The 26,245-nt window shown below is 35.6% G+C and overlaps 2 protein-coding genes across 9 annotated transcripts in view; both read left to right on the top strand.

Annotated features, from left to right (window-relative positions):
• Positions 1–2,865: 2,865 nt before the first annotated feature.
• LOC126877792 (farnesol dehydrogenase-like) lies at positions 2,866–14,597 on the top strand. Of its 4 annotated transcripts, none has more exons than XM_050640323.1 (6): positions 2,929–3,292; positions 4,484–4,610; positions 5,500–5,579; positions 12,951–13,003; positions 13,511–13,651; positions 14,186–14,597. In XM_050640323.1, the coding sequence occupies exons 1-6, from the start codon at positions 3,001–3,003 to the stop codon at positions 14,240–14,242; spliced, it is 750 nt and encodes a 249-aa protein (XP_050496280.1). In that variant the 5' UTR covers positions 2,929–3,000; the 3' UTR covers positions 14,243–14,597. The 4 variants fall into 4 exon arrangements, with proteins under 4 accessions (XP_050496281.1, XP_050496280.1, XP_050496271.1 ...); XM_050640314.1 differs by lacking the exons at positions 12,951–13,003; positions 13,511–13,651 and adding exons at positions 6,141–6,281; positions 6,693–6,793 and having other exon boundaries at positions 5,500–5,632; positions 14,274–14,597; XM_050640324.1 differs by lacking the exons at positions 4,484–4,610; positions 5,500–5,579 and adding an exon at positions 11,847–11,973 and having other exon boundaries at positions 2,866–3,292; positions 12,871–13,003.
• A 4,406-nt stretch (positions 14,598–19,003) lies between these two features.
• Positions 19,004–26,245, top strand: part of LOC126877502 (uncharacterized) — a 206,124-nt gene continuing 198,882 nt past the window's right edge. For 2 of the 5 annotated variants that reach the window (XM_050640212.1, XM_050640207.1), the window contains exons 1-2: positions 19,004–19,610; positions 23,199–25,486. In XM_050640212.1, the coding sequence (XP_050496169.1) occupies positions 25,334–25,486 (153 nt within the window). In that variant the 5' untranslated portion in view covers positions 19,004–19,610; positions 23,199–25,333. Of the gene's footprint in view, positions 19,611–23,198; positions 25,487–26,245 lie in introns of those variants that run through there. The other 3 variants (XM_050640208.1, XM_050640222.1, XM_050640219.1) reach the window with 3 other exon arrangements.

The following is a 26,245-nucleotide window of genomic DNA, read 5'->3' as shown; positions in this document are numbered from 1 at the left end:
CTGAAAACAAATATCAGCTGGCAGTTTTTACCGCGTGAAGTGGCTACATACGAGACCTTGCCAGAGCCCTAATCCAATCCACTTCCACTATATTTTTATTTGTCATTTGAATTGTACATAAATGCTGTTACTGTTGACAATGTGCGTCTGATGAACGTTTTGTTCTCCTTCCCTTTTTTACATGTATCTGTTGAGTGTTAGCTGTACCCAGTAATCTTAGGTACTTATATCTTATAGTCCGTCATGAAGTAATGAAATAACTAATGGCTATTTATGAAATTCGCGACATTCTTATATAGAAGTTATCAAAGTCTTCTTTGGCGATGGCGTGTCTGGGAGGGCGGTATACTGCTGAAGTGGTGATTGTACCATGACAGTCTTCTATTGCGACGTTTGTTGCTTGGAGGTAGTCTTTCTGGAATGATGGAAGTTCGTAGTGCTTAATGCTTGATTTGATTATGATTCCGGTGTAGCCGTGGGCCTTTCCGCTGGGATGTTAGGTATGGTAGAATTTATAACCATTTATTTTCAGATAGTTTTTGTCGGTGAAGTGGGCTTCCGATACGAGCATTACGTCGATTTGCTGGTGTTTTAGGAATAGTTCTAGTTCAAGTTTGTGTTGAGCTAGACCGTTGGCATTCCAAAGAGCTATGCGTCTTGGTTTTATTTTGCGTCGGGGCGTATTATTTTATCCATGTTGAGTGTTAGTAGAGATAGCATATTATTTATTTGCTCTGATTGTTTTTCTATTAGCTTTTCAAGTCTAAAGACGTTGTCTGTGTTTGGTGAATTGGGTACACTATTTTGAGTATGGTCCCTGTATCTATTCAGATTATTTTGGATTCCTTGTACTGCTTGGGCATAATAGGTTGAAGTAGTAGTGAATTTAGGAGGACTGGGTATTTGATTGGTTATCTCTTTTGCTCTGAGTTTAGGGTACTTATTTGTGTACAGGGTTTTGTAAGCTAAGCAGCCTTTGTAGTTAGCAGGATGGTCACCTTGACAGTGGATGCACTTCGCTGAGGTTTCCGGTGATTTAGTGCACTGGTCAGTGGGGTGTGTACCTGCATATTTAACGTAGCGGAAGGTATGGTTGCAGTATTTCTGCGTGTGATCATACCTTTGACACCTTTTACACTGCACTATCTCTTTTTTAACAAGCGGTGGTTCGAATTTTACTATTGAGTTCATTAGACGACTGATGTTGTAAATTTCCTTATTGTTAGGCTTTTGTTTTATGTCGATAAAAAATAAGGATAACGGGTCTTTCGAGACTCTATGCCTTATGTTACTGACGTTGATAACTTCGTGGCCGAGTTTTAAGAGTTCGAATTTGAGTTCATCTATGTCTGCTGAGTGGTGGATGTTGCGTAGAACCACTCGAAAAGGTCTTTCGTGTTTGAGCTGGTATGTATGAAAGTTGGCGTTCAAGGTCCTAAGTAGTTTGGTGAGTCTTCTGTATCCATCAGGATTTGTCGGCAGGATTTTTACTTTGTTAATGTTGGTTTTTAGGTTGTAGTCCTCTTTGGAGATATCACTCTCTATGGACTTGATCATCATTTGTATGTCAATGACATCATCAACAAATATTGGTGGGGGAGGGGAATTTCTTTAGGTGTATTGGTTTGATGGTGGGTCTGCGATTTCCATGGAGTCATTTGTGGATTCCAATACGGCGAATCTGTTGTAAGTGTATACTTTGATTGTTGACTGTTCGTTCTAGGTGGCGTTTGTGTTTGTTTTGGTGCTTCTATTCTTCGCTTCCTAGAATTTTTGGCGTCATTGGTACGGGGGGATCTGTTGCACTTTTGCCACGGAAGAGGTAGCGCGGAGCAATTATGAATTTGCTCAGGAGAGGCTGGTCGTAATTCCTGGGCCATCATCGAGCTAGTTAATTCAAATTGAATAACTAGTCGTGAGGCTATGAGGCTAGTATTCGGGTAGAGGTTAGGAGCGTAGGATTTTTTTGTCTAAAGGATAGGAAACCTATTGGCTATGTTCATTTTCGACGGATGGGCGACACGTGTTGTTCTACGAACTTCACAGAGCACTACACAGACGTCTCCATGCTTCGGCACTCAAAAGCGAAGTGGCTTCGGCACTCAACAGCGAACTAGCTTCGGCACTTAACAGCGAACTGTCACCGGACGTAACACCACATTTAAACGTTATAATATCCCTTCATAATTTCTGACTTCTCCTAAAACATGAACACGATATATTTTTTGATAGTTACTTTTAGTTTCCTTTTTTCTTTTCTAAGAAAAAATTGTATTCTGCCTTGCCTACCGCGAGCGGTCAATTTGATCGGCCGACAAAATATTTTAGTTACTCTTAATTAAATATTATGATGGAGTTACATGTACGATCCATTATCCAAGATTTCAAATAAAGCTTTCGTTACAAAGTAACAATATGTACCGTCCTTCTCTTCGGTTAAAATAAATAAGGAACGCGTTTGTAACACAAAAACTACCAAAGTGATCATAATAACCACTTCGTAATGAGTCGTCATTATCTCGTAGGTTTTGAACTCGGTAAACAGAAGTTAGCTGGTATCAACAAATACATATAACGACCACTTGTGTAGAATAGGTTTTCGAGATCATATGGAATAGACAGCCACTTTTTACATTGTTCTTTATTTTGTATTGGCTGTGATTATAAATACAAATCACGCAATAATGAATATATGAAAGAAATATAATCGCGATTTTTCTCAGAATTTTCATGATTACATCATCAGCTTTTTTATAACTTTCATCCGAAACATCCTTCCGTATTTTTCATTTTGTGTTTTGAGATATTTAACTCGTCGCATCTGGGCACTCTGTAAATAGCAAGTTATTACATATTCGTTTCCACGCGTATGTAAATACGCGTTACTTGCCACGGGACGTCTCAAGTGGCCGCTGATTGGTAGGGGCAAGAGTCTGAAATCCTTCTTATAACGGAAAAGTATTCCGCGCGCAGTTACTTTGCACCACGGTAATACGAGTGATGAATTATTGGTCAGGAAAAGTCGCAATTGTGACCGGCGCGAGCAGAGGAATTGGTCTCGCGATATCGAAAGAATTGGCTAAATATGGCATTAACGTGATTGGTTTAGCAAGAAGTATGGATGAGCTCGTGGAAACTTCCTTAATGATTGGAGAGTATTTTTTTCCGTTCCAGTGCGATGTAACGGACGAAGATGAAATACTTGTTGCGTTCAAATTTATCGAAGAAAAGTTTGGAGGCGTTGACATTCTAGTGAATAATGCTGGCATCATCAATTACATACATGTCATGGGTAAAATATTTATTAATATCAATCTATGATGCTTTACGAACATGCTTGCATTTGCATTTTCTTTTTCTGTAATCTTTTTTCTTCTCAAGTATTGCCAGTAATCATTGGTTATACACTTATTGTGCTGAAGGTGTAAAATGATTACAATATTCTGGATTCGTTTAATGCCAGTCATTTGTGGCCAGGTGGCTGAATAATATTTGTATCCAAGATTTTTCTGTAGCAACCCACTATCCGTAGTAGGAAAGCTTTCATTGGATAAATAGCGTTTATGTGCAATTAGTGTCTCAGAATTCGTTAGAATTATCTGAGAAGTCAGATATGTGAGTAATTTCTAAAAAATCAATTTAGCTTTGCCATTAACATAACAGCTCGAGTGAATACAAACATTTTTCTGAATGATCTTGACTTATTAAGTTAACGACATTAAGTTAGAGTCACCGGTTTACTGTTGAAAGCGTACCACGGTACGAGGAAGAGGCATATTTGTTTTGTTGGATCGGAAGCTCAAACGTACAAACAAAACAAATAAGAATTTTTGATTTTACACGATACGTTAATCTCAGTCGTTACAATTTCTAAGTGATAAATTTGAATAAATTCTTATCTTTAATTGGCATTGATATTTTACTGACTGCGACTTATGCTATGTTAAAGATGCATTACAATTTTATACTCAGCTTTATCTTTGTTAAGTGTTGAGGTTTCTTATCTCAGGTTTTCGTCTTATGAGTTCGGGAGAAACGTGAAGTATTAATTAAACAGAGATAACATTATAAATACAATGATAATAGTAGCGTCTCGCGGGATTGATAAATCAATAATTTGTGACATTAAAGGACGAAAGTGCGATATTTTGAAGAAGACGATATCTCCACAATTGACATTTTCACGCATTTTATAGTATTCACAGCATTAGAGATAGTCATCAGATGGTATAAATTATAATTCAAATCATATCAAGGAAGAACTCCCGAGAAACTACTACCTCTAAAATGGGTATGAAATTTAACAGCTCAGAGAGCCTGGGAAAATAAAGATGATTAAGATACACGTATATAATACGAGTAATATATGAAAAATCCTACCATTCTACACACAAGTAGTTCCAATAAGTTTTACTGGAATTTGGATACATAATGATATGTATATTTGTATTTGTAAGATCTAATTATAAACGTTCTGTTACAGATTCAGAAACCGGCGATGTGCATAACGCCATTAATACCAACTTGATAGCTCCAACAATTCTCGCACGAGAAGCAATGAATTCTATAAGAAAACGCGACGCTAGGGGTCATATAATTAATATCTCAGGGTAATTATTACATCTTATATTTATTCCCTTAGTAATTTACAAAATCATTGTGTCGCTTGAAAATATTTATTATCCTGTCCTCCTCTTCATTCTTTGCAATTTTTTTTTTTAATCTAAATATAGTTTCAGTTTTCATAATAAAATGATGCATTGCAAGACACATAACTCTTATATCGAACACTACAAAAGAAACTCTATTCGTGGCAATAACGTTTTTGTTTAATATATTTTTATATTTATATTGTATCTATTTGCTTAATTACAACTACTTAAATCATTAAATAATGTCAAGTATGGGTTGTCAGAAAATATTTGTTTTATCTTAGAATGAACTTTAATTAAATTCGAGAAATACTTTGCCCATATAATGCTTAGAATTTTAAAAAGCTATAATAGACCTATCAGACACAAAGAAAACGAGGAGAAGTTTATTTTTAATACAATGTAAAGCCGGAATAAATAAATAATGTTTGCATTTCATACAGATATAGACCGATTTACTAAACTAAGATCTCATTCATCGAATAAATTCGACAATATGCAAGTGTTGCACTGCATCTTTATATTTTTATATTTCATAAATCACTCAACCGATATAATTTCCGTTGATGTAAGCTCAACACCAAAAACTATAAAAATAAACGATATGTTTGCTCCTTTAACGCGATGTAACTTTAAGAAAACATCTTTCTTTTAATAATTATGGTTATTTTATTCTTCTGCGAAGTCATTGGAATTCTACTGCTCATTTGTTATTACTTTTCCGTTGTTTGCCTGATAGAAGGAATAACGTAAGAAAGTGTTATTAAAATCCAGGATGAAGATATTATGCTAATTTTGCACACTCAACTGAATTTTGACATTTTTAATTATGACGCTATATTTGTAGCACACCCGGATTATATCTTGAAGCTGAGAGCGTACCGATGGGCATGTATGGTCCTAGTAAATGCGGTTTAAGAGCTCTAGGTGTAGAACTACGTCGCGAGATAGCGCAGTCCAAACTGAATATCAAAGTAACGGTAAGAGGCCATTATTTACATATGTATACAATATTATATAGTGCTATCTTAGTTCGGTTCGTAAAGACTGGGATTTAAGTCCTGTAAAGATGTAAAACCATTTAAAGTGAACTAATATTTCATGATTACGCATCGTTCCATTTAAAATTATTGCAATCAATGAAAATGAAAGTTCATTCATTAATAGTGCAACTTATTACATTTTTCTAATAATGTTAATTTGATTGCTAGAAACAATTACCTTTTCAATAGTTAGGAAAATTGTTCAAAATGAAATCAAATGGGTTGTCAGTGATATTCCTTTTTTAAATTATCCTCTTTACAACGAATTTGGAATGCGATCAAGCTGCTTGATATATAACGTTCCTACTTTTATAATTAAAATTGGCTCAATGGAATTGTTTATGATTTTTCTTTTATTAATATAATTCTCAATGATAAAATGTAGTCATGCATGTATTATAAGGATATACAATTCTCACATTGTTTTATTTGTATATTTAAATAGACCATTAGCCCTGGATTTGTTCAGTTGGATATGTTAACAGAGTTTTATAATTTCGCGGGAGTCCCCCTAGATAATTTATTAACATGTACAGACATCGCCGAAACAGTGATTTGCGTGCTAGGAACATCGAACACGGTAGAGGTATGTACAGATAAAATACCTGTCCATAAAACCATACACACTGTATCTCAAATTTTAATCCTTGAGAGAATAGTATAGAGAGAGAGAGAGAGAGAGAGAGAGAGAGAGAGAGAGAATAGTATAGTATAGAGAGAGTATAAAGAAATATTATTTATTCTGTCGTTATATAAATTCATATAATTCGTATAACAACTGTAGAGTTACATATCGCTTTTTATATATTCGTTTATTTTAGCTCCTCTCCTATTTTATTGCTTTTTATTTATTTATGTTCCACTATTTTACCTACTTTATATTTTCATTTATTCCGTTCTTCATATTTGGACATTGGACGTATCTGTATATTGTGTGCACATTATTAATTATGCTGGTAATGTTTAACTTTAGTATTCATAAAAAGAATGTTTGCAGATTTCAGAAATCACGGTGTTATCACAAGGCATGGGATCTAATGCTGTTATACCACCATTGTTGCTCCCTGACTGACTGAATCACAGGTTGTCATTGCTTAGGTGTCGCCAGCCGCTAATTTTAATGAATCTTGCAGCTGATCACACCATTAAATCATTGTACGATGGAAATAAAATCCGAAAGTTACTTCTATCTTGCAAGTATCGGGGTAAATCAGGGATATCTCTTTAGTTTCGATATCGTTTTAATGTTCTGCATATATAATAAATCATAAAGAAACGTAAGAACGTTGTTTGACTTCATCAGGTAGATCCTTTCGGTTCAATGCAACATGGAAAATCGGGATGTATCCTTTAAAAACTAAAACTTTGGATGTTTCGTTAAATTAATTATTTTATTTAATAAACGAGAAGTACTAGAGAAAGAGCTTTTTATTTTTTATTAAACGATATATTAAATAATATATATTAATAATATATGGAAGCTAATGTTTAGTCCAATATTTTGTAAGAATTTTTTGGTAAATTTTCTCTACTTAATTGCCAGTGTACACCGTTGTTCAACAGTAACTTCTTAAATATATGTCGGAGTAGCGCCAGGAATAGGGTTGTTACCGTTTGATAAATCTTCATTGGAATTGGCCATCGTTATGGTATAACAAAGGTACGATTTGTTAACACGAGTATGGATACTACAGACTTGACAATCAACCGCGGCGATTGGGCACTCGCGACACTGGTGATGTTGGTCTTAGGTTCGATAGCGAATCCGCGGTCAACGGGATGATAGATGTACTTGCTCACAAAATCTAAGTCGGATTAAAACGCGTAATACTCACTGATCGTAAGGCGTTACTCTTTTCGTCGATGAGATTGCAAGAAAGAATGACTTTCCGTCCCGATGATGCCACAGAGGAAAATTATGATGGGGTGTGTCTAAGGACACGAGATCATCGGATTCGTCAAGGATAGCCCTCGTTCACAAAGTAAGGGAAATTGACGTTGCTGTTAATTGGTCAATTTGGGACAAAGACTGCCTGTCCGTTTGAAGAACCTTAATTAACAAAAACCTAAGTTTTATAGCGGGTCCTCAGGCTAGCTGAACTTGTGCTAGTGTGTAGGTGCATCAACATCTGGTATTCATTTTGTATCATCAATATATAGTTCGCTGATCGCATCAAATGATGTGCCAAACTCTAGTGCCCAGATGTCGTGCGTGATAATCGTGAAGTCAATGTTGGTCTGCTTGTCATGTCACGTTTTAAATATAGGTCTACATAGGATAGGTGGGTACTCTTACCTATCTCATAGGTAGGCACACGATCCTTTGGATCATCTATAGCAGGATGGTATCCCACTGGGGGTAGCCATCCACATGCTATATTGCTATATCACCAAGCTATAATATTTTACCAAATGTCCTACTGGACAAATTGTAAAATGTAAATAAATAAATAATAATAAAAAAAAAATCTAGAGCATGGGAAGTTACTCTTGTTATATTTTATTTATTTTATTCTGTTATATTTTATTTATATTTTGTTATATTTTGTTATATTTTGTTATATTTTATTTATTTTATTCGTGGTATTTATTTTATTTGTAATAAGCTTAGTATTTGTTTTTCTTGGCTGATATATATGTCATTCCATCGTGATATTGGGCATTGGACAAATCTTGGATTTCGATTAGTATTTCCAAAAAAAAGTAATAAGTAATTAAGATGATATATACGTGACAAGATAAGTGATCTATAATGTTTTCCATACTGGAATAAAGATTAATGATTCATCATTAGTTTGCAATATTTACGGACCTCTGTAAAATCTTATATCTTTTTGATTTAATTAGAAAACTAGGACTTGGTTAAAAAATTGTTTTATATATTAAATATTATAAAGAGTACAATTCTTTAGATATTTAATATATTTTTACATACTATGTGCACTTTGTGTGTTTTTGCATCTCTAAACATTCCACAAATGCATACAAATCTGCGGTCCATTTATCACTAATAAAATAATAAAGTGGATGTTCTATTTAATCCCCTCATCTTATTTACCTTTCGCTAATAATTCGGCTTGAATGTTATGTCATTAATTGAAGAACTGTCACGTTGGAAAATATAGCTATTTTAACACTAAGCCTGTCAGCGCTGGTCAAATTGACCGTCTTCGAACTTCTACACAAATGTAATCATATGTTTTTTCGACGAGTCGCGAAAAGACGCGATCGCGAGGAAGCGCGTCAACGGGAGTCGTAAATTCTCGTTACGTTACGAGACAATCGACGCCACGAACAGATCTATTTCCTATTTCGGTTAGGATAATAGAGATGGTTTTATTAATATAACACTTGATTAACAGTTCAAAGATATTACGCATTTCCAACAACTTTGTAGAAAAGATAGTTTGTATCCACCAGTACGCTGGTGCGTAGATATAAGTTAAGTAGGTGACTGATTGAAGGGTGAGAATCTGGTAAAGAGATGTTGACTGTTCTAAAGATGATGAACAAGCGAAGTCCGGTGACAATGCTGTTGCAAAGGAAAACTCTTGTTCGGTGGTGATCGCCCTATCACTGGTCGCTTGCGGGTGGAATCCCGGAAAACATGGCAAAACCCACGTTTCCCCTATTTTTACCTGATGGAGCAATAACCATAAGGAATTTTTTGACTCGAAGATGTTTTATGCCACTTGACGGCTTTAACGGTAAATCAAAAAGCCTCGTTTTATGACAGTTCCTTAGGATTATTGCCATCCGCTTAATTCTATGCGCACAGTTAGTAGCCGCCTCGAAAGTAAAGAGTCACCGGACGTAACACCATATTTAAACGTTATAATATCCCTTCATAACTTCTGACTTTTCCTAAAACATTAATACGATATATTTTTCGATAGTTACTTTTAGTTTGCTTTCTTTTTTCTAAGAAAAAATTGTATTCTGCCTTGCCTACCGCGAGCGGTCGATTTGACCGGCCGACAAAATATTTTAGTTACTCTTAATTAAATATTATGATGGAGTTACATATACGATCCATTATCCAAGATTTCAAATAAAGCTTTCGTTACAAAGTAACAATATGTACCCGTCCTCCTCTTCGGTTAAAATAAATAAGGAACGCGTTTGTAACACAAAAACTACCAAAATGATCATAATAACCAATTCGTAATGAGTCGTCATTATCTCGTAGGTTTTGAACTCGGTAAACAGAAGTTAGCTGGTATCAACAAACACATATAACGACCACTTATGTACAATAGGTTTTCGAGATCATATGGAATGGACAGCCACTTTTTGCATTGTTCTTTATTTTGTATTGGTTGTGATTATAAATGCAAATCACGCAATAATGAATATATGAAAGAAATATAATCCCGATTTTTCTCAGAATTTTCATGATTACATCATCAGCTTTTTTATAACTTTCATCCGAAACATCCTTCCGTATTTTTCATTTTGTGTTTTGAGATATTTAACTCGTCGCATCTGGGCACTCTGTAAATAGCAAGTTATTACATATTCGTTTCCACGCGTATGTAAATACGCGTTACTTGCCACGGGACGTCTCAAGTGGCCGCTGATTGGTAGGGGCAAGAGTCTGAAATCCTTCTTATAACGGAAAAGTATTCCGCGCGCAGTTACTTTGCACCACGGTAATACGAGTGATGAATTATTGGTCAGGAAAAGTCGCAATTGTGACCGGCGCGAGCGCAGGAATTGGTCTCGCGATATCGAAAGAATTGGCTAAATATGGCATTAACGTGATTGGTTTAGCAAGAAGAATGGATAAGCTCCTGGAAGCTGCCGCACTAATTGCAGAGCATAAATTTTTTCCGATCCAGTGCGATATAACGGAAGAAGAACAAATACTTAGTGCGATCAAATGGATCGAGGAAAAGTTTGGTGGCGTTGACATTCTAGTGAATAATGCTGGCCTCTTCAGTTTCTCATATGTCATGGGTAAAATATTTATTAATATCAATCTATGATGCTTTACGAACATGCTTGCATTTGCATTTTCTTTTTCTGTAATCTTTTTTCTTCTCAAGTATTGCCAGTAATCATTGGTTATACACTTATTGTGCTGAAGGTGTAAAATGATTACAATATTCTGGATTCGTTTAATGCCAGTCATTTGTGGCCAGGTGGCTGAATAATATTTGTATCCAGGATTTTTCTGTAGCAACCCACTATCCGTAGTAGGAAAGCTTTCATTGGATAAATAGCGTTTATGTGCAATTAGTGTCTCAGAATTCGTTAGAATTATCCGAGAAGTCAGATATGTGAGTAATTTCTAAAAAATCAATTTAGCTTTGCCATTAACATAACAGCTCGAGTGAATACAAACATTTTTCTGAATGATCTTGACTTATTAAGTTAACGACATTAAGTTAGAGTCACCGGTTTACTGTTGAAAGCGTACCACGGTACGAGGAAGAGGCATATTTGTTTTGTTGGATCGGAAGCTCAAACGTACAAACAAAACAAATAAGAATTTTTAATTTTACACGATACGTTAATCTCAGTCGTTACAATTTCTAAGTGATAAATTTGAATAAATTCTTATCTATAAATTGGCATTGATATTTTACTGGCTGCGACTTATGCTATGTTAAAGATGCATTACAATTTTATACTCAGCTTTATCTTTGTTAAGTGTTGAGGTTTCTTATCTCAGGTTTTCGTCTTATGAGTTCGGGAGAAACGTGAAGTATTAATTAAACAGAGATAACATTATAAATACAATGATAATAGTAGCGTCTCGCGGGATTGATAAATCAATAATTTGTGACATTAAAGGACGAAAGTGCGATATTTTGAAGAAGACGATATCTCCACAAATGACATTTTCACGCATTTTATAGTATTCACAGCATTAGAGATAGTCATCAGATGGTATAAATTATAATTCAAATCATATCAAGGAAGAACTCCCGAGAAACTACTACCCCTAAAATGGGTATGAAATTTAACAGCTCAGAGAGCCTGGGAAAATAAAGATGATTAAGATATACGTATATAATACGCGTAATATATAAAAAATCCTATCACTCTACACACAAGTAGTTGTAATAAGTTTTACTGCAATTTGGATATATAATGATATGTATATTTGTATTTGTAAGATCTAATTATAAACGTTCTGTTACAGACTCAGAAACCGACGAAATTCATAACGTCATTAATACCAACTTGATAGCTCCAGCAATTCTCGCACGAGAAGCAATTCAGTCTATGAGAAGACGCTACGCTGCGGGTCATATAATTAATATCACAGGGTAATTATTACATCTTATATTTATTCCCTTAGTAATTTACAAAATCATTGTTTCGTTTGAAAATATTTATTACCCTGTCTTCCTCTTCATTCTTTGCAATTTTTTTTTTTTTTTTTAAATCTAAATATATAGTTTCAGTTTTCATAATAAAATGATTCATTGCAAGACACATAACTCTTATATCGAACACTACAAAAGAAACTCTATTCGTGGCAATAACGTTTTTGTTTAATATACTTTTATATTTATATTGTATCTATTTGCTTAATTACAACTACTTAAATCATTAAATAATGTCAAGTATGGGTTGTCAGAAAATATTTGTTTTATCTTAGAATGAATTTTAATTAAATTCGAGAAATACTTTGCCCATATAATTCTTAGAATTTTAAAAAGCTATAATAGACCTATCAGACACAAAGAAAACGAGGAGAAGTTTATTTTTAATACAATGTAAAGCCGGAATAAATAAATAATGTTTGCATTTCATACAGATATAGACCGATTTACTAAACTAAGATCTCATTCATCGAATAAATTCGACAATATGCAAGTGTTGCACTGCATCTTTATATTTTTATATTTCATAAATCACTCAACCGATATAATTTCCGTCGATGTAAGCTCAACACCAAAAACTATAAAAATAAACGATATGTTTGCTCCTTTAACGCGATGTAACTTTAAGCAAACATCTTTCTTTTAATAATTATGGTTATTTTATTCTTCTGCGAAGTCATTGGAATTCTACTGCGCATTTGTTATTACTTTTTCGTTGTTTGCCTGATAGAAAGAAGAACGTAAAAAAGTGTTATTAAAATCCAGGATGAAGATATTATGCTAATTTTGCACACTCAGTTGAATTTTGATATTTTTAATTATGACGTATATTTGTAGCATAACCGGATTATATTGTGAAGCTGTGAGCGTACCGATGGGCATATATGGTCCTAGTAAATTCGGTCTAAAAGGTCTAGGGATAGAACTCCGTCACGAAATATCCCAGTATAAACTGAAAATCAAAGTAACGGTAAGAGGTCATTATTTACATATGTATACAATATTATATAGTGCTATCTTTGTTCGGTTCGTAAAGACTGGGATTTAAGTTCTGTAAAGGTGTAAGACCATTTAAAGTGAACTAATTTTCATGATTACGCATCGTTCCATTTAAAATTATTACAATCAATGAAAATGAAAGTTCATTCATTAATAGTGCAACTTATTACATTTTTCTAATAATGTTAATTTGATTGCTCGAAACAATTACCTTTTCAATAGTTAGGAAAATTGTTCAAAATGAAATCAAATGGGTTGTCAGTGATATTCCTTTTTTAAATTATCCTCTTTACAACGAATTTGGAATGCGATCAAGCTGCTTGATATATAACGTTCCTACTTTTATAATTAAAATTGGCTCAATGGAATTGTTTATGATTTTTCTTTTATTAATATAATTCTCAATGATAAAATGTAGTCATGCATGTATTATAAGGATATACAATTCTCACATTGTTTTATTTGTATATTTAAATAGACCATTAACCCTGGATTTGTTCGGACGGATATGTCAAAACAGCTTAATAGTTTCATGAAGGTCTCCCCAGAAGTTTTATTAAATGATAGAGACATTGCTGATGCAGTGATCTACGCGCTGGGGACACCGAAATCGGTAGAGGTATGTACAGATAAAATGCCGCTATAATATTTTACCAAATGTCCTACTGGACAAATTGTAAAATGTAAATAAATAAATAATAAAAAAAAAAAAAAGATAAAATGCCTATCCATAAAACGATACACACTGTAACATCTCTCAGCAACATCATCGTCCCAAATGTTAACCCTTGGTTTTAATATCCTTTATATTATTCTCGTTTCCACGTTTCTGTAGATTTTGTGATCCTTTTGAGTCTCGGTACTCGAACAATACCTGTATAGAGAAATATTATCAATTCTGTCGTTATATAAATTCACATCATTCGTATAACAACTGTAGAGTTAGATAACGTCTTTTATACATTTGTTTATTTTGGCTCCTTTCCTATTTTATTGCTTTTTATTTATTTATGTTCCACTATTTTACCTACTTTATATTTTCATTTATTCCGTTCTTCATATTTGGACATTGGACGTATCTGTATATTGTGTGCGCATTATTAACTATGCTGGTAATGTTTAACTTTAGTGTTCATAAAAATAATGTTTGCAGATTTCGGAAATCACAGTGTTGCCACATTGCTTGGGATCTGATGCTATTTTACTATAAAGTGTCTGAATCACAGGATGTCACTGCTTAGATGTCGCCAGCCGCTAATTTTAATGAATCTTGCAGCTGATCACACCATTAAATCATTGTACGATGGAAATAAAATCCGAGAGTTACTTCTATCTTGCAAGTATCGGGGTAAATCAAGGAATATCTCTTTAGTTTCGATATCGTTTTAATGTTCTGCATATATAATAAATCATAAAGAAACGTAAGAACGTTGTTTGACTTCATCAGGTAGATCCTTTCGGTTCAATGCAACATGGAAAATCGGGATGTATCCTTTAAAAACTAAAACTTTGGATGTTTCGTTAAATTAATTATTTTATTTAATAAACGAGAAGTACTAGAGAAAGAGCTTTTTATTTTTTATTAAACGATATATTAAATAATATATATTAAATAATATATGGAAGCTAATGTTTAGTTCAATATTTTGTAAGAATTTTTTGGTAAATTTTCTCAACTTAATTGCCAGTGTACACCGTTGTTCAACAGTTACTTCTTAAATATGTAAATCTTATATCTTCTCGTAGGGCTGCTATAGTTTTTAATATAAGATTATGCTAAAATATTACTTCAATTCATTTATTATTTCAATATATAGTTCGTTGATCGCAACAAATTGCGTTTGCATTGCAACATAATTGTAATTGCGCAAATATACAACGTTTATCACAATGCGTGTTTTACGCAACGGCTACTGGCTTTGGTCAGTCGGTTTCGCCAAAATGGTACGTATATTAGAGTGTGAAAATGATGCGCCAAACTCTAGCGTCCAGGTGTCGTGTGTGTGAATTATGAAGTCAATGTTGCTGTGCTTGTCATGTCATGTTTTAAATGCGGGGCCACATAGGATAGGTAGGATATCTGCATTACCTATATATTCTTACTCATATGTAGTTATAGGTAGGTACTCTTACCTATCTCATAGGTGGCATATTTTCTAGTACGTCTGTTAATTATAACTAGGTAGAGCCAGTCGGATTGGTACACGATCCTGTGGATCATTAAGAGCATAGGAAGTCACTCTTGTTACTACTTTGTCACTATGCTTTGTTATACTTTATTTTATTTATTTTATTCGCGTATATTTACTTTATTTTTAATAAGCTTAGTATTTGTTTTTCTTGTCTGATATATATATCATTCCATCGTGATATTCATTAGGAAAATCGTGGATTTTGATTAATATTTCGAAAAATTGAATATCTGTTGAGTTATGATCGGAAAGTAATCTAGACTTTTTTGACTAGATTTGAATTAAAGATTAGACTAGATTTGAATTAAAGCTGTGAGAGAATATTTTGGCCTGTACTTTAATTGTGATATAATGATTGTTTTCTGTAGCTTTGCGAATTCTAATACGATACAGCGATTTTTCCTAGTGTTTTTGATTATAAATAAAGAGTCTTAAATATTAGAATTTTTCATTCTTTAACGTATTTGAAGTCGAATTAGAGAGACATTAACTTTTAATTAAGTTTGTAAAGTTGTGATTCGTAAATATTTAAAATAAAATTTTCTTTGCTCAGATGTAATGATTTTTATTGAATTCATTTCAAAACACAGTGCTGCTATATTTTTTATCGCGTTTGTTTCAGTTACTTATTTCTGTATAGTTAGATCTGTGTTGATAAATGATTGTGTCTTTTTAAATAACGTTATGTTTATAAAATGTTCAAATTCTTCTACAGAAATTTGAGGTAAATATGTTCTTGGATCACTTAATATAGGTAAAGAGGGTAGTAATTATCAATAGTCCCCAATATAGTTCCATCACATCTTTCATTTAATAATTTGATATTTTCTTGTGTCTAATATGTCTTCCTCTCAGCTGTTTTTTTTTAAAGATTATCAATCCAATAAATAAGTACAAATTTATTAACATTTAGGAGAAGTATAACTTATATATATGAATTTTCAATAATATCTCAAATACATATAAACATTATTTACTAATTTTAGTACGAATTAATCCTTCTGTGAATCATTAAAGAATTCATTAGGTACTTCCCTTACGTTTATACGCGTTTGGCTTTGTTTCTTCCGACGACTGAGTTGATACAATATGTAATTCCAATATTTGCCGTCGCAAGTCATAGAGGATGTAAGAAACACACTGACCTTTTTCCAGGTCGATATTTCAGAACGTGAAATTATCGACGAGGTACACAATAGACGTGACACTCGATGCTGTTTCGTGTTCTATGTTTTAGAGATTATCCATAGAGGTTATCTGACCCCCCGTATCATTTTCATGTCGCATGCGACGTTATCGATTCAGTATAGTAGTGATTCGAATTGAAACTGAATTTTCCTCTGAAATTACAAATCAGGCATAAAATAGAACATCTTTTAATTGAAAAATGTAGAATTTTACATTTTTACAATATGTACTTTTTCAGCCGTATTATGATACCACTGGTTGGAAGAGTGTTTTCATGTAGAACATTTTTATAAATTACAAAGGATAGTTTTTTTGTATAACATATTTGTAGCCAGAAAATATAGAGGACGCTGTATGTTGCTTCCGCCAAAACCGGTAGTCCATACCAACATCACATTTTCCATTTTGAACTGAAAATTACAACTTGGGCTTGTTGTTGTATATTACTGCATCAATTATAAATCGTCTTCTACAACAATACAGGTGAAATACAATAAATAACAATGAATATTTTATTTATTACTTTTTAAACATATAAGTCAATGGAGAGATATATAATTGAAATTTTATAAAGGCATGACATAAGAATATGCCAGAATAGGTACTTAAGGCATATAATGTAAAGAGAATATCCCTATGTGTATTTTTAATATATTTTAATAATGCTATATTTAATAAGATGTTTCGATTATTTTGTATTATTTTTTAATATGTGAAATAATAAATTGAAGTAGATGGAAACCAATTGCAAGAAACGTTTGTTACACATTCATTTGCATCATAAAGCAAGTTGTTCAAGTTCAGTGATTTAGCTTTTTATACAAGTGATTTGTTTATTTATGTGTTCATAATTTGTGTGAGGCATATCGTATGAAGTGGCAGATTAGTGTCAATTGAAAGTTAAATATCTTACTCCAGTTATATTGATTATCTTATGTGATAAATATACTTTATGTGATATATGATGTTCGATACTCTTTGTAATTGTACTTTGATATGTTTTTGATTTATTACTATTCATCGAAATATATCCATATTAAATTGTTTACTTTGGTGTTACAATATTTATCGAATTTTCATGAATATGTTATGACATTGAGAAACATAAAAAGCCGTTCTCCGTTTTCATTGTAAACAAGGTAATAATGCTGGTCAATGTTTAAATTGTAACTAAAATGTATGTAAGATTTATACTATTACGGGTAACAAAATGAAGTTCGGAACATTTGAAAAATCTGTACACTCCATTACAGCGATTTTCCAGTAAATGGTTAATTCCTCATTGAATTTGGAAATGAAATGGTTTTTATTTAGAAATTAATTCACTTTTAAATTATCCTTTAGATAAAAAACTTGATATCGAGCATGGTATATTTAAAATTCAGTAAACTTGTGGGTTCAAAAAACAAGGACATACACTCATATATTTGTACATCTCTCTTTTTTATTTTACTAAATACTATTTTATCGTTATTACCGATCTCTTTTTCAAGATCCATATTTAAAATAGAAATGAATGAAATGTACAACAAAGATACGAAGAATCATGCGATCAACCGTTTTCAGCATCATATTCTTTCCTCAAGATTCTACATTGTTCATTCAATCATTAGAAATCAAACAGAAGGGTAACGTGTCACAGTTACGGTAATCATGCATCGCTAATAAATATAAATGAATAACTTATTACTTATTGTAATTAGACTTATACATAGTTTTGTCAAAGTACAAAACAGCTGTCCGAATAATAACTTCTGTAGAAATCTACCACACAAGTCAACGACACAGAGATAGTTCATCAATAATTACTTCGATCAGATCAGTCTCATTGTTCCCCACTAATAATGACAAGAATCTCTATTTCTTTCAACAACAATTTCACGTTATTACCTTCCAAAAAGAAAAAAAGAAAAAAAAAAGGAAATCGCACGTTATCTGGTCGAAAAAGCTATCTGTTCGTCAGTACCAATACGATTCGTCAATATCATCCGATGGATCATCCTCATCGTATCTCGATAAGGAACTTCCGTCAAAAACGTATACGATCCATCCTCGACCGTGGTTCTCTTGCTCCACTCTGCTCCCCCTTGGTCAAATTGCATTTCGGGTTCGCATAGCGCCTCGCCAGGGCAGGAAGCGGCAGCAGGCTATATCGCAGAAAGTCCGTTCGGTGTTGCACGGTATATACACGGTCCAGAGACTGCGCAGCATCCCCACGACCGACGAACACCACACGAACGCCACGTAAACGGGGCACAGAGCGGGAGTGATAGGGGAAGGATTTCGGTTTTTAATCCGTAGATGTGGATACGTGGTGGGGTTCTGCAGGCTGGAACAAAGTAGGGAGGAATCCCGAGCGCTATGGTGGTAATGATAACGCGAAACCTGCGGGTCGTCCTTCTGTACCATTCCACTCTTTACCCCTCGCCGTTTTTCGCCCCTCTTTCTCACGCTCCCACTACAACCTCCCTCCCTACCAAACCATCATCCCTCCCATCGTCAGACGTTCCGGCATCCTGTCTCACACCCTCCGTCCTCCACGGTTGGCGGGGGTTGCTACTTGCCTCCTAGTGACTTTCGTGGGGCCGAGTAACACGTGCGTGCGGAAACGCGACCGGTATCCTTCGATGATACCTTCAGATCGGCCGATTGTTAAATCGATCGTATCAACGCGATATCGTAACGGTATTTTTACGTACCTCGTCGCGGGTGACAGTTCTATTGGTGGGTGACTCTGGTGCCGTCGATCATCGAGAAGCTGCGCTCATCAGCTGACTGCTAAGAAGAACTCGAACTCGCGATCGTACACAGTTCGATATCGATTTGGTTTAGTTTGCTTTAGTTCGGTCGTCACGACGAATTGCATTTCGATGACTGGCATATGTTGGTCGGTCGTGTCGGTTTGAAGATCGTCGTTGAAGGGCTAATCGGCTGATCCTTTCTTCCAGAGGAACTATGGATAGGGTGTTGTGTGTCTGTGAACGACCAGAAGCATATCGTTTGTCGCAAGATATTCTACACGTTGGAAGGTGAAGGAATTATCGACTTATCGTCGATGTCGTGTCGTCGGTGATTTACTAGTCGAAGTCGGTAGCGATCCATTCGGCCGGACGCCAATTGTAGATCGATATCGCGTACAATAGTGTTTGATTTCGTTTTCGTTGACGAAAGAAACGCTAAGTTTGTTGTGCGATTAAAGTAAGTAGAAGTTCCGATGGTGTAGGCGAAGGTTGGATTTACCTCATAGTGTATTTCTTTTCGTTTCGAGAATATCGGAGGAAACAACGTGTTTTTTAATGAACGTAATTAGCCGTTCGCTCGAGTGACGTTCGTTTTACTTCGCGGAAGGAAGCACTCGAAGAAGGAATGCCGTTCTAATAAAGCCTCGTCGCGTGATGACGATTGTTCGGTTAACGAGAAAAGCTGTGACCTTCTTGCACAATTCTAGTCGACCCGATTTGAAATCGCGTAATTCATTTATGAGAACCGTCCAGAAATACAGGCGTCCGCAGCTCGACTCGTCCTTACGGAGAGAAATAGACCGAGGAAGCGGAACAATGCTATATTTGGATTAGTTCGACGGTGCTTTTATCACCTTAAACATGATGTTCGATTGCTTCGCGTCTCTATATCGAATTCGACAAGTTCTCGTTATCCTCAAAGTGGTTTCTTTGTTGTTTGCGTGACTCTACTAACGCGTACGGGCGAAAAGAAAGATAAGATAAAAGTCAAAGGAAAAGGGTTAACGAAAAGAGAAGTGCTGACAAAAGATTCTCCGAGCTGTTGGCCTTCCGACAACGTGTCTTTTTGACTCTTTAACGTTAAAGATCGAACCTATATATATGTGCGTGTTGTTTATAGTAAACGTATTACGCACATTTCTTTGTAGGTTCCTCATTTTTTAGCGGTTGATCATATGCATATTTTGCACACTAATATCCTCATTTTTCAATTCGATTTACGATTCTACCCGTTCCATAAAATTATATTACGAGATTTTTCTATATGACGTACTTTTACGAATTATGTTGCAACTTTGTTTGTAACGCATTTATTCCTCTTGTCGTATTCTAAATCTCTCATTATACGCCTCAACTTAGGAATGCAGGTGACGTTATTTTTTTTATTTTTCTCTATCAATAGTTTACATATGACTTAATCCTCAACATCTTTTAAAATTAATTTCTCAACCAGCACTCGCGGTATTATCACTATTCTTTTTTCTACAATAAAAATTACTTAGCGACAGTTTCGATGTTTCAAATCTTGGAAATCTTAAAATTGGAAGTTACAAATAGTCCTTGCGAAGTATGGCTTCCATATTTTTTAAAAACGCTATTTGACAAAACAATATCCAACGTTTACGCGAAATATTCCTTGCTGGTGAAACGATAGGGCGATAGGAAAATAAAAGGGTGGTTCCGCTCGATGGTCCGTGCTTACTGTCCCTCTCGATCTTCCGTAATGACCAATTGGAATGATCGATAAGCCGAATGACAGTCAGGCTCGTATTTGTGTAAGAGCGTTGCTGGAAAGACGGGAAAGGGCTGGAAAGTGATGAGAGAGACAGCAATGCAGTCAACGTATAATGGGCGACGTATTTGACGAGCAGGTTATGCTGCTTCTTACTGGTTGCTCCTCCCTCTCACTTTCACTCTTTCTCTTCCTCTTTCTCTCGTCCTGTCGCACTTCAATTTACATGTACGCCGTGTGCTTATGCATTATAGTGCCAGCCAAGCTACCAAATGAGAAGCAGGTACTTGCTTAGGAAATAATTGTGATCGTTAAACGAATCGGGAGTCATGGTTTGGGCCGTGGTATTGAACAAACAATGCTTTTGTGTTCCACCAACGAATCTTAGCGTAAAGAATAATTATTCGACCGGAGGTTGGAACGATATTTTTTTAGGTTGATTTTGTGAGCTTCCATTTTATCGTCGCATAAAAATGGTGATCCGGATTCGTTGAAAGTGCACAATAGGGAAGGAGAATTTCTTCGATTCTTGTATTCAGACAAAGATTAACCAAAGGATAATAGTGCGATCGGTGGTTGTTTCTTTCATTTATAGTGGTATTTGTGGATCTAAATACGTAGTACTTATTTCAAAGAAGCGAGATAATTTCGTATTGTCTGCTTAAATTAAAAATGTTTTGTTTATATGTTTCAATTTCGCATTTAAAACTTTGTTTTATCTTTTGGTTTTCGCGTTACTGTTTTCTATCAGTATGTATGTATGTGAATCATTTTTGTAGTTTCCATATCATGCATTCCATATCATGGGGTGTTCTCGGTTTTTCTGATAAATTGCGAACATAATTCTCAAGTGAAAATAGAAAGTAAATACGGTACAAATTTTGGCTGCAAATTTTTTATTATATTTTTATAGTTAAACGCTTAATATTAATGGGAAATAAAAACATTTTATAATAAATCGCGATCTCTTACATGTATTGCACAATAAAATATTTGTCCGTGATGTTGTGACAAAGCACATTTAATTATACATGTTACGTTAGATTCAATATTCATTACTCATTTCATAACGAAACATCTACATGGAGTTAATTTTCACATAACACATATATTTTTCTTATTGCCATTTGTAAATCATGTTCCCACAATTTGTCAGAAAAGGCCTAATTTGAAAAATCCTATATTTTTAGTCTTTCTTCTATGTTTTTACAAATATATAGATATATTTATAATATAATTATTCTATTATTTCTACACCAATCTTCAAATTCAATTAACTATAACCCAATAACCACCGAATTCGAGTAAAGCGATGACCGTCTTCGAGTCTCCTTTGACGTTACATTTATTCATCCCCAAATCATACGAACAAGTGAAATTCGTTTGCGAACGAATCGGAGACTGAGCGGTAACACGAGCGATGAAAGCGCGGACTAAAATCACGCGAGGCAGAATCCGCGTAGGTGGCACGTTCGCCCGGTCGCGCGCAGTTTATGATAATATTTAATCCAGTTATAGCGAAGGGTGAATATAGAACGAACAGGCCGAACCTCGTGGTGGTTAGTCGATGTCTCGATGCACGGTGTCGTTGGTAGCGGTAATCCAGTTATGCTCGAGCTACGGACGCAACGCGTTGCGGTCTACTAACGGCCCGACCGAATTCTGTTCACTGATTTACTCGTCTATCGTTTATGTTTCAACCGATCGTACAAACAGAAGATCGGACGATCAAAAATAGACGAGACAACCGCGTAAGGAAGAACAAATCTGGACCAATTGGAAAAGTTTGCGACAACGATTTTCCATGTTCCGGCCCGCGAACGACTAATTTCCTCGGTTAAGCGGATTACGGGGTTAGTCACTGACGTTTGCCGCGTTCCAACTGACCACGCGACGCTTTGATCTTCCATCGAGTGCCAATGTCTATTGTTGGCAAAGCAAATTGACGTGGCCAACGTGTCTCTCCCTCTGTCTCGTTTCGTACGTGACTCGTACCCTTCGATGATCCCGAGTTTGTTAATCCTTTCGTTAATCCCTTACACCCGTTATACGGAGTCGTGACAATGTCGAAGATCAGAGCATGGATTCGGAAGTAAGTCCGTTTGGTAATGGTTCGTCGGTTTAAAGCTTTGCCTTATCAGGCCATCAGAATCGATAGGTTACGGCTACAGACGCGTCTTAATGTTCCGTTGCTGCGAATCTCATCGGTTCGCGAAGCTTTCGAGTTCGAGAGGCTCTTTACCAATGGTGATACGTGTTTCGTCGGTTCGAGCAGATTTTTCGCAATATGGTGACAATTCCACTTATTTACAGGTAATCGTCTACGATCGTTTCGTATCCTGAAATCAACTGGAAAAATATTTGGCTCGGTGCTATAATCGAAAGTTCCTTTACTTCTTACGGCTTCTGTCTTATAATGAGTATAGACAGCGTTGTCGTATTAGTGAATCTTTGTTGTTCGTGCTGTGATCAACGACCCAAAGTGTTGCGATCAAGATCCGGATACTTTTGAAGAAATAATTCGTTTCATCGTGAAAGTGTTTGAGACGTTACCTCGAGGAATAAGAAATAACCGTTCGAACGAGTAAATCCTGCAAATCTTTCGATATCACAAGGAAATGACTTTGTTGTCGCGAGTCGAGTTCGATCGAAGGATCAAGATCGAAACATAGAAAAACGCGAACCAAAGGATCATTGAGGAAAGCTAGTTCTATTGCCTGGACCCAAGGATCCGCTCGAAGTATCCAATGGTTTTTCGAGGACTGGTCGGACATCATGCTCGATCTCTTTCGCATTTCGGTGCCACGGTAGCTGAAATAGAATCGATCACACAGGACGCTAGAAGGGAGCAGAACTGCGAAGTACGTGGAAGTCATCCGAACGAAGAGATACACGACAAGGGGACGATAAAGGGACGTAGATATCCTTGTCACGGCTTCTTGATTGTGGGAACACGCTTTACTCGTGGCGTCCTGCGCGTTCGACTTTTAATGAACAACGGCACGTGGCCTTATAGCTTGAGTCGACGACGAATAAAAAGAAGTAGAAAGAAGGCGTTCAAGGGGCGAATAATCGAGCGACATTACAAATGTTCGTTATTCCTATGACTTATAATCGTTGTTAGTGAATTAATGAAATTCTAATTTTTAATAGAGAGACGATAAATCCAAGGGTGTTTAGTTCCTTCGTCGAAGATGGGGATGTTCCATGTGAATAGATGACGAGAAATTAATACGCGATCTGCCTTCGATGTATGTTGCTCGTATTATCGGTAGAACATTATATAGAATATGAGACGTTGATCGTTGAAAGAGTTTAAAAGATTTGAAATTAGACCGTGGATAGTCGGTCTGTTTACGCTACAGGGAATCCTGATGGAGGGAAGCTTCAATTAGAAAAAGTCCAGCGGGGAGCGAGTTTGTTCTTGGCGAAACGGTGAATTTACGACAGCTTGGGAGGAACGTTAAACTGCTCGTAACTGGGTAAGAAAACGAACGTGGACTGGTAAACGAAAGAAGGATTATTCCTACGATCGATACCCTTTCTTCCATTGTAAGATGTTTAATCCTTCATACGGTTTCTAAAAGGATTTACTCCTCGATCGTGCTAGCTAGGTGTGTTGAATCTGCTCACCTTCGAAAGCCTTTGGTTGCAAAACTATTCCATTCGATCGGACAGATATATTGAGAATAGCCGTCGAAACGCGAGAAGAGAGCGCGCGAAAGGGACAAGGCAAGCCGAAGAGTCACGTATCCTCGTATTCGCCTCTCTCGCGGGAAATCATCGTCCACAAACGAATAGAGAGAAACATCTCGCCGTTCCGTACCCCTTTTCCCGTGATATCGAGAAAATTCGTAACAACCGATCCGTTAAGAAGATATAAACCCCACGATCATCGAAAGGGAAGAAAATTTCTCGACGAATTATCCCCGTAAAGCCTCTTTGTATCGTACGCCCGTATTACAAGCTTTTTAAAGCGAGCGTTAGCTACTTCCTTTTTAGATCTTGATGTTTAACGAAACAATGAATTCCAAAGCGAAGGAACAAGATTGGAGTACCGCTTAACGACGATTGTCTATTTAGTAGAAGTCAGTCGAAGTCAGATACAAAAGGGAAAGAGGCCTGGGGAAAACTACCAAGAATTGAAACGAAATCGTGAGCGGAGTTTGAGATAAGGATATCGAACGAAGGGAACTCGTGAAAATAAAAGTAAACAACTACGATAGACCGGGAAAATCGGCTGAAATCGAAGGCAGGAAAAGCGGATAACTAGTCGAACGCGGTAGCTGACCCGCTTTCATTCCTTTTCCGAGGGATTTTCATCGTAGCTGTCCGGCCGCGCGTGCCGATCTCTTAAAAAGACTTAACCACGTTTACCACGAAGGAACGAGAATGTACCCTGGTTGGAGCATCGGGAGAATCGGACCCTTTACCGGGAACACGAAGAAATGAAGTTATCAGTGTCAGCTTATAGAGCTCAGGCCAGTGCTCACAAAAAGATCCTTTCCAACTATCAGCATCAGTTGAGTTACGGGGCCACCAATCAGGCGTCCTCGGCCCGGACCCCCTCTGATCCCGCGACGTTCCTTACTGGCTTCAAGGTTAGAGTTCATTTACCTACTTTTATCAATAGTGTTAAATATATATTTAATCATATTAATTTTTTAAATAATAAAATAATAGCAAGTTCTCGGATGTATAATTATGTAGGGAAAGGTTTCTTCGTAAATGCATGGTATCCATCTCAGAATCGGCAAAAACTTGATTGAATGATATGTTTCACGGAGTTCGGTGTTTTATCATGTGTCAATGGTGAGTATTTGTTCTGGGAATAACTAGATTTATGAGTAAATGGGATTCGTTTATAACGTGATATCGGTCAGGGTCAGAATTATTACCATGTCTTTCATTCCTGATAGGAAAATGGAGAATGGTCGTTAAGCTTCAAATATTTGCTTAGGCAGTATTAGGTCAATAGCTTTTAAATTGTTTTCGTGATTACTAATTGCTAATTTTTTTTCAAGTTGATAGTAGTTTTCTATATTCCGAACGAGCTCGTATTTTTGACAGTACGAAAATTAGAATATAATTTAGGAGACAAACTCTGGAGAGTTTGATTATTTTCACGCAATTACAGCAATTTTCTGTTTATTTAGGTGTATTTGAGACAATGTTTGCTTAGTCTTTTTATAAAACTAGATTTTAGGATAGAGAAACAGTAAAAGGTAAACCTCAGACTTTACTTGGAATACGTGATTTTTTATTAAACGCATACACATAGATTCTCTGGTTATTACAAAATCATTTCAAAAACAATTCGATTAAATAAACTCGTGATAGGGTACGTATTTTATTGTAAA

Source organism: Bombus huntii, chromosome 2, assembly GCF_024542735.1.
Source record: "Bombus huntii isolate Logan2020A chromosome 2, iyBomHunt1.1, whole genome shotgun sequence".
NCBI lineage: Eukaryota > Metazoa > Arthropoda > Insecta > Hymenoptera > Apidae > Bombus > Bombus huntii.
This window is presented reverse-complemented; position numbering and strand designations above follow the sequence as displayed.